This window comes from Crotalus tigris, unplaced genomic scaffold (genome assembly GCF_016545835.1).
Source record: "Crotalus tigris isolate CLP2741 ecotype Arizona unplaced genomic scaffold, ASM1654583v1 scf7180000018006.973166, whole genome shotgun sequence".
NCBI lineage: Eukaryota > Metazoa > Chordata > Lepidosauria > Squamata > Viperidae > Crotalus > Crotalus tigris.
In genome coordinates this window covers 468,070-482,318 of record NW_024096771.1, presented here as the reverse complement: position 1 = coordinate 482,318, position 14,249 = coordinate 468,070, and the positions used below count along the sequence as shown (strand labels likewise).

Below are 14,249 nucleotides of genomic sequence, written 5' to 3'. Positions count from 1 at the left end.
GGGTATAGAAAATGCCATTATCCTTTGTTTGCTGGTGGTCTATTCATACTCTTTCATTACAGTTGTCCTAGTCCTTGCAACAACATAAATGCTTTTTCTAAGTGCCACTAATTATATTGGTTTCCTCTAAATAGCGACCATGGCACAAGTAATATGTTTTCAATGTATTGTTTTGAAAACTGTGGCTTTGAAAATATCCACAGTATCTATACCACTGGAAGTTGTAAAATATACTGTATACATCTACCAAAATGAGAGATGTTCATATTTGAGCCACATATTTATCCAGAGCCTTTTTGTGATTAAGGCATACCAAATATAGCTCCATTTATCTTAGTCAGTTCAGAACTGTAATCTTTATTCTGAGCTGCGCTATCAAGTAATAAAGAATGGAGTTCATTATGAATTGGTTGCAGGGAAAAAATCATTACCATTTTCAGTGATTAAACTGATGAAATGCTTAAATCAACTACTGTTCAATAATATTTTCATTTATTCCCATAAATATTTATTCCATGGGAATTTTAGCATATATAAATACAATATTTTTATTATTTCATATTTCATTCCAGTGGTAAGACTATAATGCAGACATGTCAAACACACGGCCCGCGGGCCGGGGCCGGCCTGCGAACGGTCCAGATTTGGCCCTGGGGCTGTTCCAGAAATGGCAAGGGACTGGCCCCTGCTGCCCCAGACCTGGCCTACCCCAACCCGGCTGGGCACCTTCCCGGTGCACACACAGGAAATGGCAAGTGCTCGGGGGATGGTGGAGCAGCTGCAACTCATTTGCAGCTGCAGCTCATTTGCCTCACCCCATCATGCCCCTCCTGGCCATGACCCGCTTTACTGGGCCTCTCCTCATCTGGCTCTGCTTTGGTGGGCCATGCCTTACCACGCCCGGCTCCACTTTGAGGGCCAGGCACCATAGCTCTGCTGAAAACAGCGGAATCTATGTGCGCACCTGTCTTACCGACATCAGCCATGCTCTCCACAGCATGCTACAGCTTCTGAGGCGGCGGGCCAGACACTGAAGTGCTGCCAAAACCAGCAGGGTCTGAGTCTGCACCTGCGCCTGCTACACACTCACCCGTCACGCCACGAAGCTCGTCATGCCAATTGTGCCGCTACCGTCAGTCATGGCTGCAGGCCTTGAGGCTCGTTGCACCGGATCAGCCTCAAAGCCTGCAGCCATGAGCTGCAGAACTGGCGCAATTGGCACAATGAGCCTCGCAGCGTGATGGGTGAGTGCATAGCAGACACAGACACAGATTCTGCTATTTTTGGCAGTGCTTTGGTGTCTGGCCAGCCGCCTTGGATCAGCTGTAGTGTGCCATGGAGAGCACAGCTGATGTGGGCAAGGCAGGCACACACACAGACTCCACTGTTTTTGGCAGCGTGTCCCCCCTGTGCCTTCTGCCTAATTTATTAAATAAACGTCTAATTCAAAATTAAATGTTTCAGAGAAATCCAGGGTGGTTTACAAGAAAACTCTCAAAGACAACTATTGCAAAGCATCACCAGCACTGCTTAAAACAATATTAAAAGTGTGTATTTTAAGAAAGAAAAAAAATTAGTAGTAATTTACTTAGTGCTGTTTGACCATAAAATGTTGTTGTTCTACATATGCCTGGCTGTACAGTGTGTTTGGAGTTGCCTCTAAATGGGTGAGGGATGCACTGTTCATATTTTCCTTGGGAGAAAGTTCTATAATTGGAGTGCTGTCCCTGAGAAGGCTCTGCTCGTGGCCACTGTTAATGGATGGTAAAGATGATTAGGAGGCTGGAGACTAAAACATATGACAAATGTTTGTGGGAATTGGGTATGTCTAGCCTAATGAAAAGGACTAGGGGTGGTGAAATGATAACAGTGTTCCAATATTTGACAGGCTGCCACAGAGAAGAAGGGGTCAACATATTTTCCAAAGCATCAGAAGGCAAAAATACATGAAAGCTAATCAAGAAGAAAACCAGCCTAGAACTAAGGACTTGTGAAAACAACTAATTAGTGAAAAGGCTTGCCTTCAGAAGTTGTGGATGCTCCGTCACTGGAGGCTTTTAAGAAGAGATTGGATATTCCATTGTCTGGAATGGTATAGGTCTCCTGCTTGAGGAGGGATTGGAGTAGAAGACCTCAAAGGTCTCTTCCAACTGTTATTCTTTGAGGGAAATGCTGCCAGCTACTCCCCCTCCCCTCATCCTTCCTGGGCACAGAGAGGGAAGGAGGGGAGGGAAACAGGAAAGAAGGAAAGAGGGAGACAGGAAGGAAAAGGAGGGAGGGAGGGAGGGAGGAAGGAAGGAGATTGGCATTAGAGGAAGGGAGGGTTTGAGGGAAGTCCTGCCTTAGCACTTGGCCACCAGTAGCCCTGCTGCCCTTTCCCCATCCCCTGGTGGTCTCCCATCCTATTGCTGAGGATGCTTTGGTTACAAAGCTGGGTCTCCTCCCTTTGCCCTCCTGCCCCCACCATGAGCAACCTGGCCAAGGAGAGCGAGCACAGCAGCAGCAACCTCGAGGAGGAGATAAGCACAGCTGGGCGACCCTTGAGGAAGTGGGGCTAGGCTAGGCTAGGCTGTGGGATCCCTGAACTCAATGGCTGGGCGCTTGACCTCCGCTGCCCAGGGCTTTTGGTAGCCTGCACTACCGTCTGTGGACTCCTCTGCACAGCCTGGGAGGGACGGTGAGGCTCCTCCAGTGGACCATGCCTTGGCGCTCACCCTAGTCCCACCCTCCTCCCCCAGAGACACCCTGATTCGCCCCAGTCCTGCCCAGGCCCACACAGGCGCCCCTGGCACGAGCGATGTTGAGCTGACCACGCCCACCCAGTAGGCTACACCTACCCCAGCCACACCCACCCAGTAGGCCATACCCATCCCAGCCACACTCACCCGGTCCCCCAAGAGCAACCAAAATACTGCGGCCCTCAATGAAATTGAGTTTGATACCCCTGCTATAATGATCTGAGGCAAAAACACTGTTGGCTATATATCATTGTGCAGGTCAACTGTCTCATGTTCTTCTCTTGTTTTGTTTGCAGTTTTGAGTTTTGTTCAATTACAGGGTTCTTTTATATTTCCAGTCTTGTGCCTATCTATGTAGGAGTAATCCTGCTGACTTCTAAGATGCTTCAGGATTCATTGTTAACTTATCTAACTAAAAAACAGAACAATATGAAGCAATGGTCAGAATGTTAAAGGCGACATCATGGAAGTGGCTTACCATTCTCTTCTAGCATGTTCCCCCCCCCCTTATACTATCTAGTCAGGTCTACACTGGCATTTTCTTGAGATTCTCCATCCAAATCCTCTTAGCTTTTCAGGATCAGCCAAGGTCAGCTAGGTACAGTTGCTTACCAGAGCATCATCTGTATAAAAACAATTATGGTGTATTTACAGATAATAGAAACCTGTCCATATTAATTTTTCTCTGAAAGTAGATTGACATTTTTACAGCACAAAAATCTCAATTATATGAAACAATGAACATTTTGAAAAAAAACTTTGCTTATAAGCATTCTTTTTCTATCACACCATTTAGAGTTTAAATATTTTTAATGTCTAAGCAATATTCATATGTTTTTGGCTTAAATATAATTCATCGGAAAGTTTCTAAATACTGTGTTTCCCTGAAAATAAGACCTACCCCCAAAATAAGCCCTATCCCAAAAATAAGCCCTAGCCTGATTTTGCGGGGTGTGCCTAATATATGCCCTACCCAAAAAATAACCCCTAGTTAAGATCCTATCCACTCTTGTTCCACCTCACTGCCACAATGGGGCACCAAAGCGCGTGTCATACCACTGCCACCACGAGGCGAGACAGGTGGGGGAGGGGGATGGAGCTGCCCCACTCCCCTGCTGCCTCCCTCCACCAACCATCCACCACTGGAGAACAGAGAATGGGGAGGGCCGGCTCTGCGCAGCGATTCAGAGCAAAGAAGAGCATTTTCTTGCCACCCTGCATCACCCTGTGGCTCCCTTCTCCATTTTTTTTTCATGAGAAGTTGGAAAGTCTGATTGAACTTTTTTTTTACCGGTAGTCCCACAAACGTCTTTTGTTTCCCAGCATGTGGTGGCAGAAAAACTTGACGGAGACAGAGAAATGCGATGGAGCTGGAAAGCAGGTTAGTGAAAAATGTTTGAGGGAAATGAGGGCAGCTGGGCGGTGGTTCTTCTTACGGCAGATAGAGCAGGGGCTGTAGTCATGACACAAAGCCTGGCATGAAAACTTGGGGAGGCGGTGGGAGCGCTGGGCACTGCTGCTGCTCAGGAGCCATCTGCTTGCAGGCACGACTTCAAGGAGGGGGCCGCCGCAGGAGGGAGATCCCTGCAGAGATGCCCCTTTGGAAAACTGGGAGCAGTAGCAGCAGCAGAATCACGAAAAGATTCTTCCGAAGCCTTTTTCAGTGTTTTGCTGAACAGGGAAAATCCACATTCTGCATCAAGTAAATGTTTAAGAAAGTTAAATACTCTGGCAGCAAAAATCCACGGGGAAAAAACCATGGTATCATGTACGGGGGACTTGCACTGCCTGCCTCCCTCTGTGCCTTCACTTCGCTCAATCAATCAACCAGGTCCAGGCTGAATTTAGGGTGTTGCTTTACCAACATTGCCAATTTCGCTGCTGTGCTGAGTATGCCCCTCCCACAAATAGGCAGGATGGCTGAGAGCAGAGTGGCCAGGAGGGTGAACCTTGTAGGGTAGGCAAGGTGGGTTGTATGACGTGTGAGTTCTGGCACCTTTTTTTTTTTTTTTTTTTAGAAAAAAAGCACTGGATGTAAGATATACAGATGTATGCCTTTAGTTTAAAGTAATTCTTTGAGCTATGAAAGCATGCTGCTTATTTTAAGTCTGACACTAGGTTTCATATACTGTTGCATAACTCTATTAGAACATGATATAGCACCCCAAGGGCACGAGCAACTTCTATATTGCTGAATATAGTATCTTGCAATAGTCAACACTGTACAACAACATAAAGAGTGGGCTGCTGGAAGAAATTTCTAGAGCACTACCTTAGGGAGTCTTTTATAAATTGTGATATGACGTTTTTCAATTTTAAATTTCCCTTGATGATTATGCTACTGTATTAGCAAAACTGGGAAATAAAAACACTGCTGAATTTTTGTGCCTATCATGTCACCCTCAATTTCTATCTAAAACACATTTAAAAATAAAATAAAATAAAAATAATATAAAATAAAATAACATTATTTTGAAATCTATCCAAACACATCTAGGAAGTGATTTGAAGCCTTCTGTTTATTATATTATTTAACAAAGAAAGGTCAATCTCGCTAATCAGAAGTAGAAAGAAATGAAAAGAAGGAATATGTTTCCTAATAGCACCTTAAATACCAACATATTTTTATGACTTAAGCATATGTGGAGCAAAGTCTACCTCATTAAATGTCAATGTAAGTTCATGTGATTATAAATACTTTTCAGTCTTTTAGTACTACAAAACTCTATTATTTTATTCCTATTAGCAGCTGGACTTTTGGAAGCTGTCATCCAAGTAGCAGTTCATTCCCAATTCTTAGAGCCATCTAAATTCTATTACTTCAGGACGATGTTAATCTTTTTTCTGCATTTCTGCACAATCCACCAAGCAGCAATAAAAATAAGAAGGAGAAGTGATGTCTATGTGATTTCTCAACTTTTATTCCATCTGTCTCTCTCACCGGAAGATGATACCAAAGAGAATGGATTCCTTTCCATTCTCTTTGGTACCAGGCAAAACAAGAAACAATGGTTGTAAACTAACCAAGGAGAGAAGCAACCTGGAGCTAAAGAAAAATCTCCTAACAGTGAGAGCAATCAACCAATGAAATAGCTTGCCTTCAGAAATTGTGGGTGCTCCATCACTGAAGGCTTTCAAAAAGAGACTGGACAACATTTGTTTGAAATTGTATAGGGTCTCCTGCTCAAGCAGGGGGTTGGACTAGAAGACCTCTGTGGTCCCTTCCAACTCTTATTCTATGTTCTTTCCTCATTTTTATCCAAGCTCCTTGAAATCATTAATAATCGATTAATAAATTAGTTCATTACTTATTTCCATAATTAAAGTAATTCTCTGATGTCTCTCATGCAAAGAGTCCCTAAGATGAACCAGCTGGAATACAATAAACCCAATATGCTATAAAAAATTATAAATGAAATATAAAGTTTCTATTGCTAAGCAAGATAGTTGTTAAGTGAATTTTACCCTATTTTATGACCTTTCTTGCCATGGTTGTTAAATGAATCACTGCAATTATTAAATTAGTAATACGGTTGTTAGGTGAATCTGGTTTCCCCATTAACTTTAATTGTCAGAAGGTGCAAAAGGTGATCACATGACCCTGGGACACTGCAACCATCATAAATACATACCAATTACCAAGCATCCAAATTTTAATCATATCACCATGAGGATGCTGCAACAATCATAAGTGTGAAAAATAATCATGTCACTTTTTTCAGTACTGCTGTAACTTCGAACAGTCACTAAACAAATGGTTGTAAGTCGAGGACTATAATCTTATTTCAACTTTCCTTTGCTTTATAGAATTGTAGAAGTTGTAAATGAGAGATTTGGTCATAAAGTTACTTTTTCAATGATAGTTATTAACTGCAAATGGTTGCTAAATGAAACAATCACCAAACAAGAACTATCCATAGGGTAGAAACACAAGCAAAATAGATACAGAAGTAATACATGGCTATTAGGTAGTACAGCAGCACCAAAGTGGAATGACAAATGCTTGATGAACAGAAGAATGTGAGCAATATGCAAGAATACATCCATCAAAGAACTGATTCCAAATGAGATCCTATAAAGTCAAATCCCATTAAAGGCACAACTGGGGGACCTCTATTACAACTTAAATACCCCGGTATATGTTTGTTAGAAAAGTTGTTTAGGGTCTTCTTTTTTTAATAGAATTTTATTGATTTTCTATTTTTACAAATCATAGGTGCTTAGTAAACAACGTGTTGCCTGGGTTCATTTTTTATTTAACAATACATATTAAAATTATTCTATGTCTTTTTTTTCTTTGTTCTTCAATATCGCTCTGTCAATTTCTACACATTCTGGCATTTTCTTAATCCCCTCTTCAAGTAATGTTTCTTCACTTTTCAAACACTAAACAAATGCAATTCTTTCTGCTATCAATACATATAACATACATATAACATTAAATATATGCTTCTTCATCATATTTTTCTAATATTGTATCTACTAACAATAGTTCTAGATTATAACATATTTTCTGTCCAGTTCATATCTCAATTTTATTTGCAATTAAAGTCACCTTATTTAGCCAATACCCTGTTTTCCCAACTCTTATTTCAATTTTGTTTTCCCTTCAGTATTCAAAATATCTTTATAAATTAACGATTTTTTCAGCAGTGATTACATTAAGGTGAGTAAAACCTTCCCTTGTTGAGAGCCATCCTGTTATTTTCATGTTTCCCATCTCATAGAAAAGTACACCATCCTAAGTATAAATCAAATCTTTCTAAATATGATGATCTTTTAGTATCTAAAGGTTATCTATTCAAATATCTATTTGATAATATAGGGCCCATCCAATAGATCAAGTCCTCTATTTTCTTTAATCTAACTCTAACTTTTTTCCTTTGCCAGATAGGTTTCCAAATCTGTGTATTTAAATCATCAAATTTTTCCTCTGATTTTATGGGTATTCTTTGTAGTGGGGAAAGCCATTTAAATATGATATTTCTGAGGGGGAGTTCAATCCAATCATATTCATTGAAAAGCTCCAAGTTTTTTCCCCCTCAGCCTCTCTTTTCTTTTCTTGTTTCCCAGTTTCTAATGCTTCTTCTGAAGGCTCTATAATCTGTTCTGTACAGTCTTCTTTCTTATCTTGAGGGATGGTATGCCTTTTCCATTTCCAGTATTATCTCGAAGTCTTCAGTATTTTTCTTTGTCTGTGCCAGTCTGTAGTTTCCTTCCTTTATATCCCCTGTCTTTGGATCAGTTTCTTCTAGCCTATCTTCTATTTTCTGGGTTCCTTGTTTATTTATTTTCTGGGGATTCCCTAGTTTTGATTTTAAGTTAAGAACTTGCTCATTTATCTTGTTCAGAATCTCTTTAGTCTCATCATGGTTTCTTCTTGAATCTTCTTTATATGACTCAATTGCCTCTCTAATTGATTGCAATATGAATTGCATTTCCTTCTGGAAGTTATTAGTTCTTTGTCTCTGGTGTACCAGATTGGGGGCTTCAGAGGTGGATACTTGGGGTGGTTTTTTTGGGTTTCCTCCCTCTATTTGTATTTCCCAGGTGCTAGTCTTATTTAACAGGACCAATCTTATAATCAATACAATAATATACAACTTAAATTTAAATTTAGGTTTAAAATCATCTCATATAATTCTTATAGTCTTTGTGTGTAGCCTTTGTAATCCAATAAATTCCAAAATATAGGTCCATCATCAACAAGGGGTATTTTTTTTAATTAATACAAAGTGCTTGAGACACACCATGGGGCTGGGGTAATCAAATATCCAAAAACAAAACATATATAAGTAATTCAATCAGTACATCAAATATTCCCTCTCTATTTCCCTCAAATAGCTTATATATTTAAACTAGTCTATTTCTACCTTAAATTTCTATTAATCCTATTATGCAATTACAAGACCATAATCTAATTTAACTTCAAATACACGCATTATCAGTTCAGGTATACCTTCCAAATATATCTTAATTCTTTAATTTCATCATAAATCTTATTTATTTCTTCTTCCACAAATATCTCCCAATAAAAATAAAATATTAATCTACCCTATATATATCTAATCCATCAATACTTCAGTTTTTTTATTAATAAAATAATAACAACCTTAAATCATTTGAGTCCTTTAGACAAGGTTCTGTTTTCATCCAATTAATTATCAAACCTAATATCATCCATATTATCAGACAAAACACATCATCTTATTAAAATCACATTCAATTAATTATTAATTCAATCTCAATCTAAAACATATCTTCACTTTTCTTCATTCCATTATATAGTAATTTTCATACATTAATCACCCATTTTTTCTTATTTCTATTCAAAAACTTAATCCTTAACTCAGTCCATAGTTCTAAAATGCCTTATATCCAATATATATAATTTTAAATTTCTCTTTTCAGTCTTATTCTAGGCTTTTTTTTCTGCCAAGCAGGTTTCCACAACAATGCTTCCCTTTCAACCGGTAAATCTCTCCTTGTTGCTTGTGATGATATTTGAGGCAGTAATAAGCTTCCTGTCGTCTGGATTGGACCTCCATTTCTCTTATTCTTGAAACCTCGCTGCAATAAAGGTTCAAATCTCAATCTTTGTTTTTTCTGGTCCTCACAAATATAGATAATATGCTTGTAAGATAAAATAAGTTCCTCTGTATCCTCAATAAAGTCATCTTTTAGTGTATTTTGGTTTGTAGAGTAGTCAGGTGTAATCTGAAAGTCACTTTTAAAGTTTAAAGAATAATCTCTTGTTCTTAGATCTGTGGTGATCTCTTTCATTGTAACAAATTCCTCTTTAATTTCCTTTAATTCCTCTTCTGGTATGTTTTGGTTTATAGCATAAACAGATGTGATCTAAAAATCAGTTTGAAAGTTTGGGGTAGCATTGACTCTTCATTCTGTAGTAATCCTTTTCCTTATAGCACATATTTCTTCAGAAACCTCATAAATCTTTTCCAGTATAAGCTTGCAATTTAAATGAGAGTGGAGTTTCTCCATTTTAAAAATAATCAAAGAAAGTCTTTCCTTCTTTATTATTTATTTATTTATTTTAATAAAGGCTGTAATTAAACAGTGTCCACCCAACAAGGGGTATTTTGTCACAACTCTTCTGTCCAGGAATCCAAAAATTTCAGCCAATCAATGCTTGTAATCCACAGTGTCCAACCATCTTACAGTCAATCCCTTGGTCTCCTCCTGGTAAAAAAATAATCCAGACACAGAAAATCAAAACTTAAAGTTCAATCAATGTTTGTAATCCAAGATAGTCAGCAAATTTCAAAACAGTTATAACTTCCACCAAGCAGAGAATAGCCCAAAATATTTTTCTCCATTGCCAGCTGTTCTCTGTTGAACTAAAAGCTTGACTGAAGATCAAAGAAGCTAGGTATTTATTTGTGTCTGGGCATTGTGCCAAGTCCATTTTAGCCACAACAAGCTCAATGCTGTACCTCTATGCCACCATTAGATGTACGCAAATGTCCATTTCCCAACACTTAAAGCAAACAATTATTTCTGCTTTAAAGTTTCTCGAATTTCACCCCAATATTCTGTCCAATGAGAAAACCCTTAACAGTTTTCTCAATTCTGTGGTTTGTCAATGCTCTGTCTTTATAGTACTTCCACTTTGGTATTATATTCTTCTTTGTTTTTGTCCCCCAAAAAGAGTGACCCGCCGCTTTTATTTCTCTGGAAGGGTGGGACAAAAGTACCCTTCCTCCTCACGCTTGGGGATTTCTTGCTTTATGGGAGTGTGTATTATCTAGGGCACAGGTCAGCAACCTGTGACTCCGGAGTCGCATGTGGCTCTTTGATCCTTCCCCTGCAGGTCCCAGCCTCTTCTGCCATTTGCAGAGAGAGACAGAGACACAGAGAGGCACTTGCGCTTCCCCCCTTTGTTTCTGTGTGTGTGTGTGTGTGTGTGTGTGTGTGTGTGTGTGTGTGTAAAAAAGAGAGGACTCACGGTGTTCTCCGAGGAGCTGAAAAGCTTACTGGGCGGGGCTCCTCCTTTTGCTGCGTCTCTTCAGGAAGCAGGAAACAGGAAGCAGGAAGGGCAGGAGAGAGCTAGCTAGCCCAGCTATGCTGACTCCGGAATTCTGGGAGTTGAAGTCCATGAGTTATAAAAGAACCAAGGTTGCCTGAGCTTGTTGGAGAACAGCTTGAAGCCAGGTTGCCAGGTGAGCAGAAGATCGGAGAGAAGCAGGGGAGGGGGAGAGAGAGAGAGAGGGAGAGAAGAGAGGCAGAGAGACCCTTTTGACATCTAAAATGAAGATAACACACTGCATATATTCTTTTTTACCTTTATGATTATATATAATATATGTGTGTATGTATGTGTTTGTGTGTGTGTGTGTGTGTATATATATATATATATATATATATGTGTGTGTGTGTGTGTGTGTGTGTGTATCTTAATATCATTAAAAATGCGAATCCTGGGCATATCAATAAAAATATAAGAAAAGCGAACACCTGGATAAAAATAAACAGGACTGTTTAATATAAAAAAACCTGTGAGTAAAAAAGTTACTTACTGAGCTTTCATCAGCCAAACTATTGATGTCATTAGAGTTAAAATGCTAGGTGATTAGAAAGCTTGCCTATATACAGCTGCCTGTCTCTGCACCCGGCTCCTCCAGCACGTCATCGGCCCATTAGCTATGTTACTCTGCAATGTGTTAAATTGATTCTCATCCAGCAGCCTGTTGGTGGATCTGATGATTGTAGTTCCCTCTCCCTGACCCTGCAAAGAACAACTATTCAGATATTCCTGCTTCATACTCCCCCCTCCTTTTTTGTCTGTCCTTCCAAGCCATTCGTCGTCTTCTCCCATAGCAGTTCTTGCTGCCTCACCTGCAGCCCTATCACTCCAGTCCTGCCAGTTGCTATCTCATTGTGGTGTCACCTGGCCCCCCTTCTCTTTTGCCAGTTCGCTGTCCTCCCTAGGGATCGCAGCTTCTCCATTTGTAGAGCCATGGTCTTGCTTTTACACCGTATGGGATGGCCATCTACTCCGTGGATTACCACGTTGTTTCTCCCATCTTCTGAGAGTCTGGTATGCTGGTAGGAGGTCTATGTGCCGGTTGATGGAATTTTCATTGCCAGGATCATTTTGCCCAGGTCCGTCTCTCCATTGTCCCGCTAGTCCACCTCTAATGTTGTCCAGCTGCCTGTTGTTCTCTCTTCCCGGCCACCATTATGGGCCACCTTTCTTCCCCCGCTCGACTTCTCCGAGGCTTTCCTGCCATCCACACTCTCAACTGCCGCTGTGAGCTGCACTGCAGGGCGCCTCTTTCTTCCCATTCCTTTCCAGGGAATCTGGGACTCCAAAGAATCTGCTGATCGGATGGAAAAGGCTATGTATTCGACTCTCATAGATGGAGAGCCGTTCTGCACAGCCTTTCCTCTTGAAAGCTGGCCCCGCCTCCCCCCCATTTCTAGGTCATCATCTTGACCACTACACCAAACTGACTCTTACCATATCAATTATCATCTTCACATACAGATGCAATTTATTTTGCTAACTTGTTTTTAATTTTCCAAATTCCTGTCTCTATTTATTTTCTTATTTTAATTTATCATGCCATCCACAGAACTGTATAACCTGGAGATGAAAATGTTCTCAATACTCAAGGAGGCTTGCTTATTATTGCTAAAGGTGAGTTCTGGCTATTTTACACTCTGAGGGAAATAATTTCCAAAGAAATGTTATTAATATATTATATAGTAACTGCACCAACAATAATGATGTGCAGTAACCAGCCATGAAAAATCTGTGTCCGTGCTTCAGTGAAGTTCAGTTGATTTTTTTTAATACTATAAGTTGCATGTTTAATTGAAAATGTTTAAAAATAAAAGTGCAATATTCTATATAGAATTTCAAGAGTATAACAGGCTTTTTATTTAAAACTACTTGAATAGCAGTTGCTAATCAACCCCATACATTATAGCTGTGGCATAGATCAATGTCTGATTATCAAAATTTTTAATATCTTAAAAATACCTGATTAAGTGCTGCATTAAGTAATATTTATCCACAGAAGAGTGGTGCATTGCAATTATACTGAGAAGATACAGAATGTTCAGTGAACAATAAATGTTACAATATCAAATGATGTATACTTAGCCTCATCAAATAGATAGGAATGTATTTGTTCAGATAGGGATCAGTTTAATTCTCAGCCAAACCGTACATAGGAACAATTGCTTTTTTTTTTTTTGTGGTGCCTTTTAATCTCTGTTGATTCCTGGCAACTACCTGCACTAGTCCCTGTAGTTTTCTTGGCAAGGTTTTCCAGAAGAGGCATCCAGGCTGAGAAAGAATGACTGGCTCAAAGTTTTAGATGGCTTTGTGCCTCAGACGGTACTAGAACTTATGATCTCCTGGTTTCCAGCTTGATGCCTTAATTCTTTTAGAAGCCCATTAAGCAAGTCTTCTTTGTTTTTCTGGTCTTCCTGCTTTTATTCTCTTTGTGTTCACATAGGAAAAATTGGAGAGCATGAGAAAATGTCTTCATGTTTATATCAAAAATTTCATTTGATGTCAATGACAGTTTTTTCAACATAAAATAATATTGGCATTTTTTTGCATTTATATATAAAAAAGAATGGGGAGAACAGCTTATTAGCCAGAAGAACATGAAGAGAAGAGTTACAGACAAGAGGTAAAAAGAACTTTTCTGAAAGAATTAGAGAAAGAAAAGAAAATGACTAAAAGAAACAGAGTTGCCCAGAGTCGCTTTGGATAGTGAGATAGTGGCATGTAAACCTAATAATAAATATACAAACAAATAAACAAATAATTGCGATGACAATGTTCAGAATCCTCAATGAGTGCTTTTAGTGATTTTGAAGATAACATCCTTATATCCTAAATGTCTATGGAGATTCTCAGTCATCCAGGTCATTGTTGTCCCAAAGGTGCTTTTTCAAGAGGCAACTGGACTTTCTTGGGTTTTTTTTTTTTTGAAGATGTTTTGCTTCTCAATCAAGAAGCTGTTTGGGAATTGGCATATAATATTAAGGAGGGTTGTAGCATCCTGGGGTCATGCAGTCACCTTTTGTGACCTTCTGACAAGCAAAGTCAATAGGGAAGCCAGATTCACTTAACAAAAATGTTATTAACGGCAGTGATTCAGTTAACATTATGCTAAGAAAGATTGTAAAATGGGCAAAATTAACAAAATTGTATTGTTTAGCAACAGAAATTTTGGGCTCAGTTGTGGTCATAAGTCGGGGACTACCTGTAACTGCATTGTTAAGGTTTCCTGTTTTATTTCATGGGTTTTCTTTTTTCTTATATAATCTTATATAATCCTTATATATGAATTTTATATCAATTTTCTTCCCACATAGTTGTGCTTGTGATTTGTAAAATAATGAAAAAAAATGTAATTTTGGAGATACTTAGCTTTTTAATATTTATTATTACACTTGATATTTCCAGAAAATCAGTACAGGTAGTCCTTGAGTTATGAGTGTAATGGAGCCTGCCCATTCCACTTGTAA

At 39.3% G+C, this 14,249-nt stretch overlaps 1 protein-coding gene across 2 annotated transcripts in view; it reads left to right on the top strand.

The window, feature by feature from the left end:
• Positions 1-13,762, top strand: part of IMMP2L (inner mitochondrial membrane peptidase subunit 2) — a 97,265-nt gene extending 83,503 nt beyond the window's left edge. The window contains exons 4-6 of one of the 2 annotated variants that reach the window (XM_039346554.1): positions 4,062-4,119; positions 12,335-12,399; positions 13,348-13,762. In XM_039346554.1, the coding sequence (XP_039202488.1) occupies positions 4,062-4,119; positions 12,335-12,355 (79 nt within the window). In that variant the 3' untranslated portion in view covers positions 12,356-12,399; positions 13,348-13,762. Of the gene's footprint in view, positions 1-4,061; positions 5,795-12,334; positions 12,400-13,347 lie in introns of those variants that run through there. The other variant, XM_039346553.1, reaches the window with a different exon arrangement.
• The last annotated feature ends 487 nt before the right edge of the window (positions 13,763-14,249 follow it).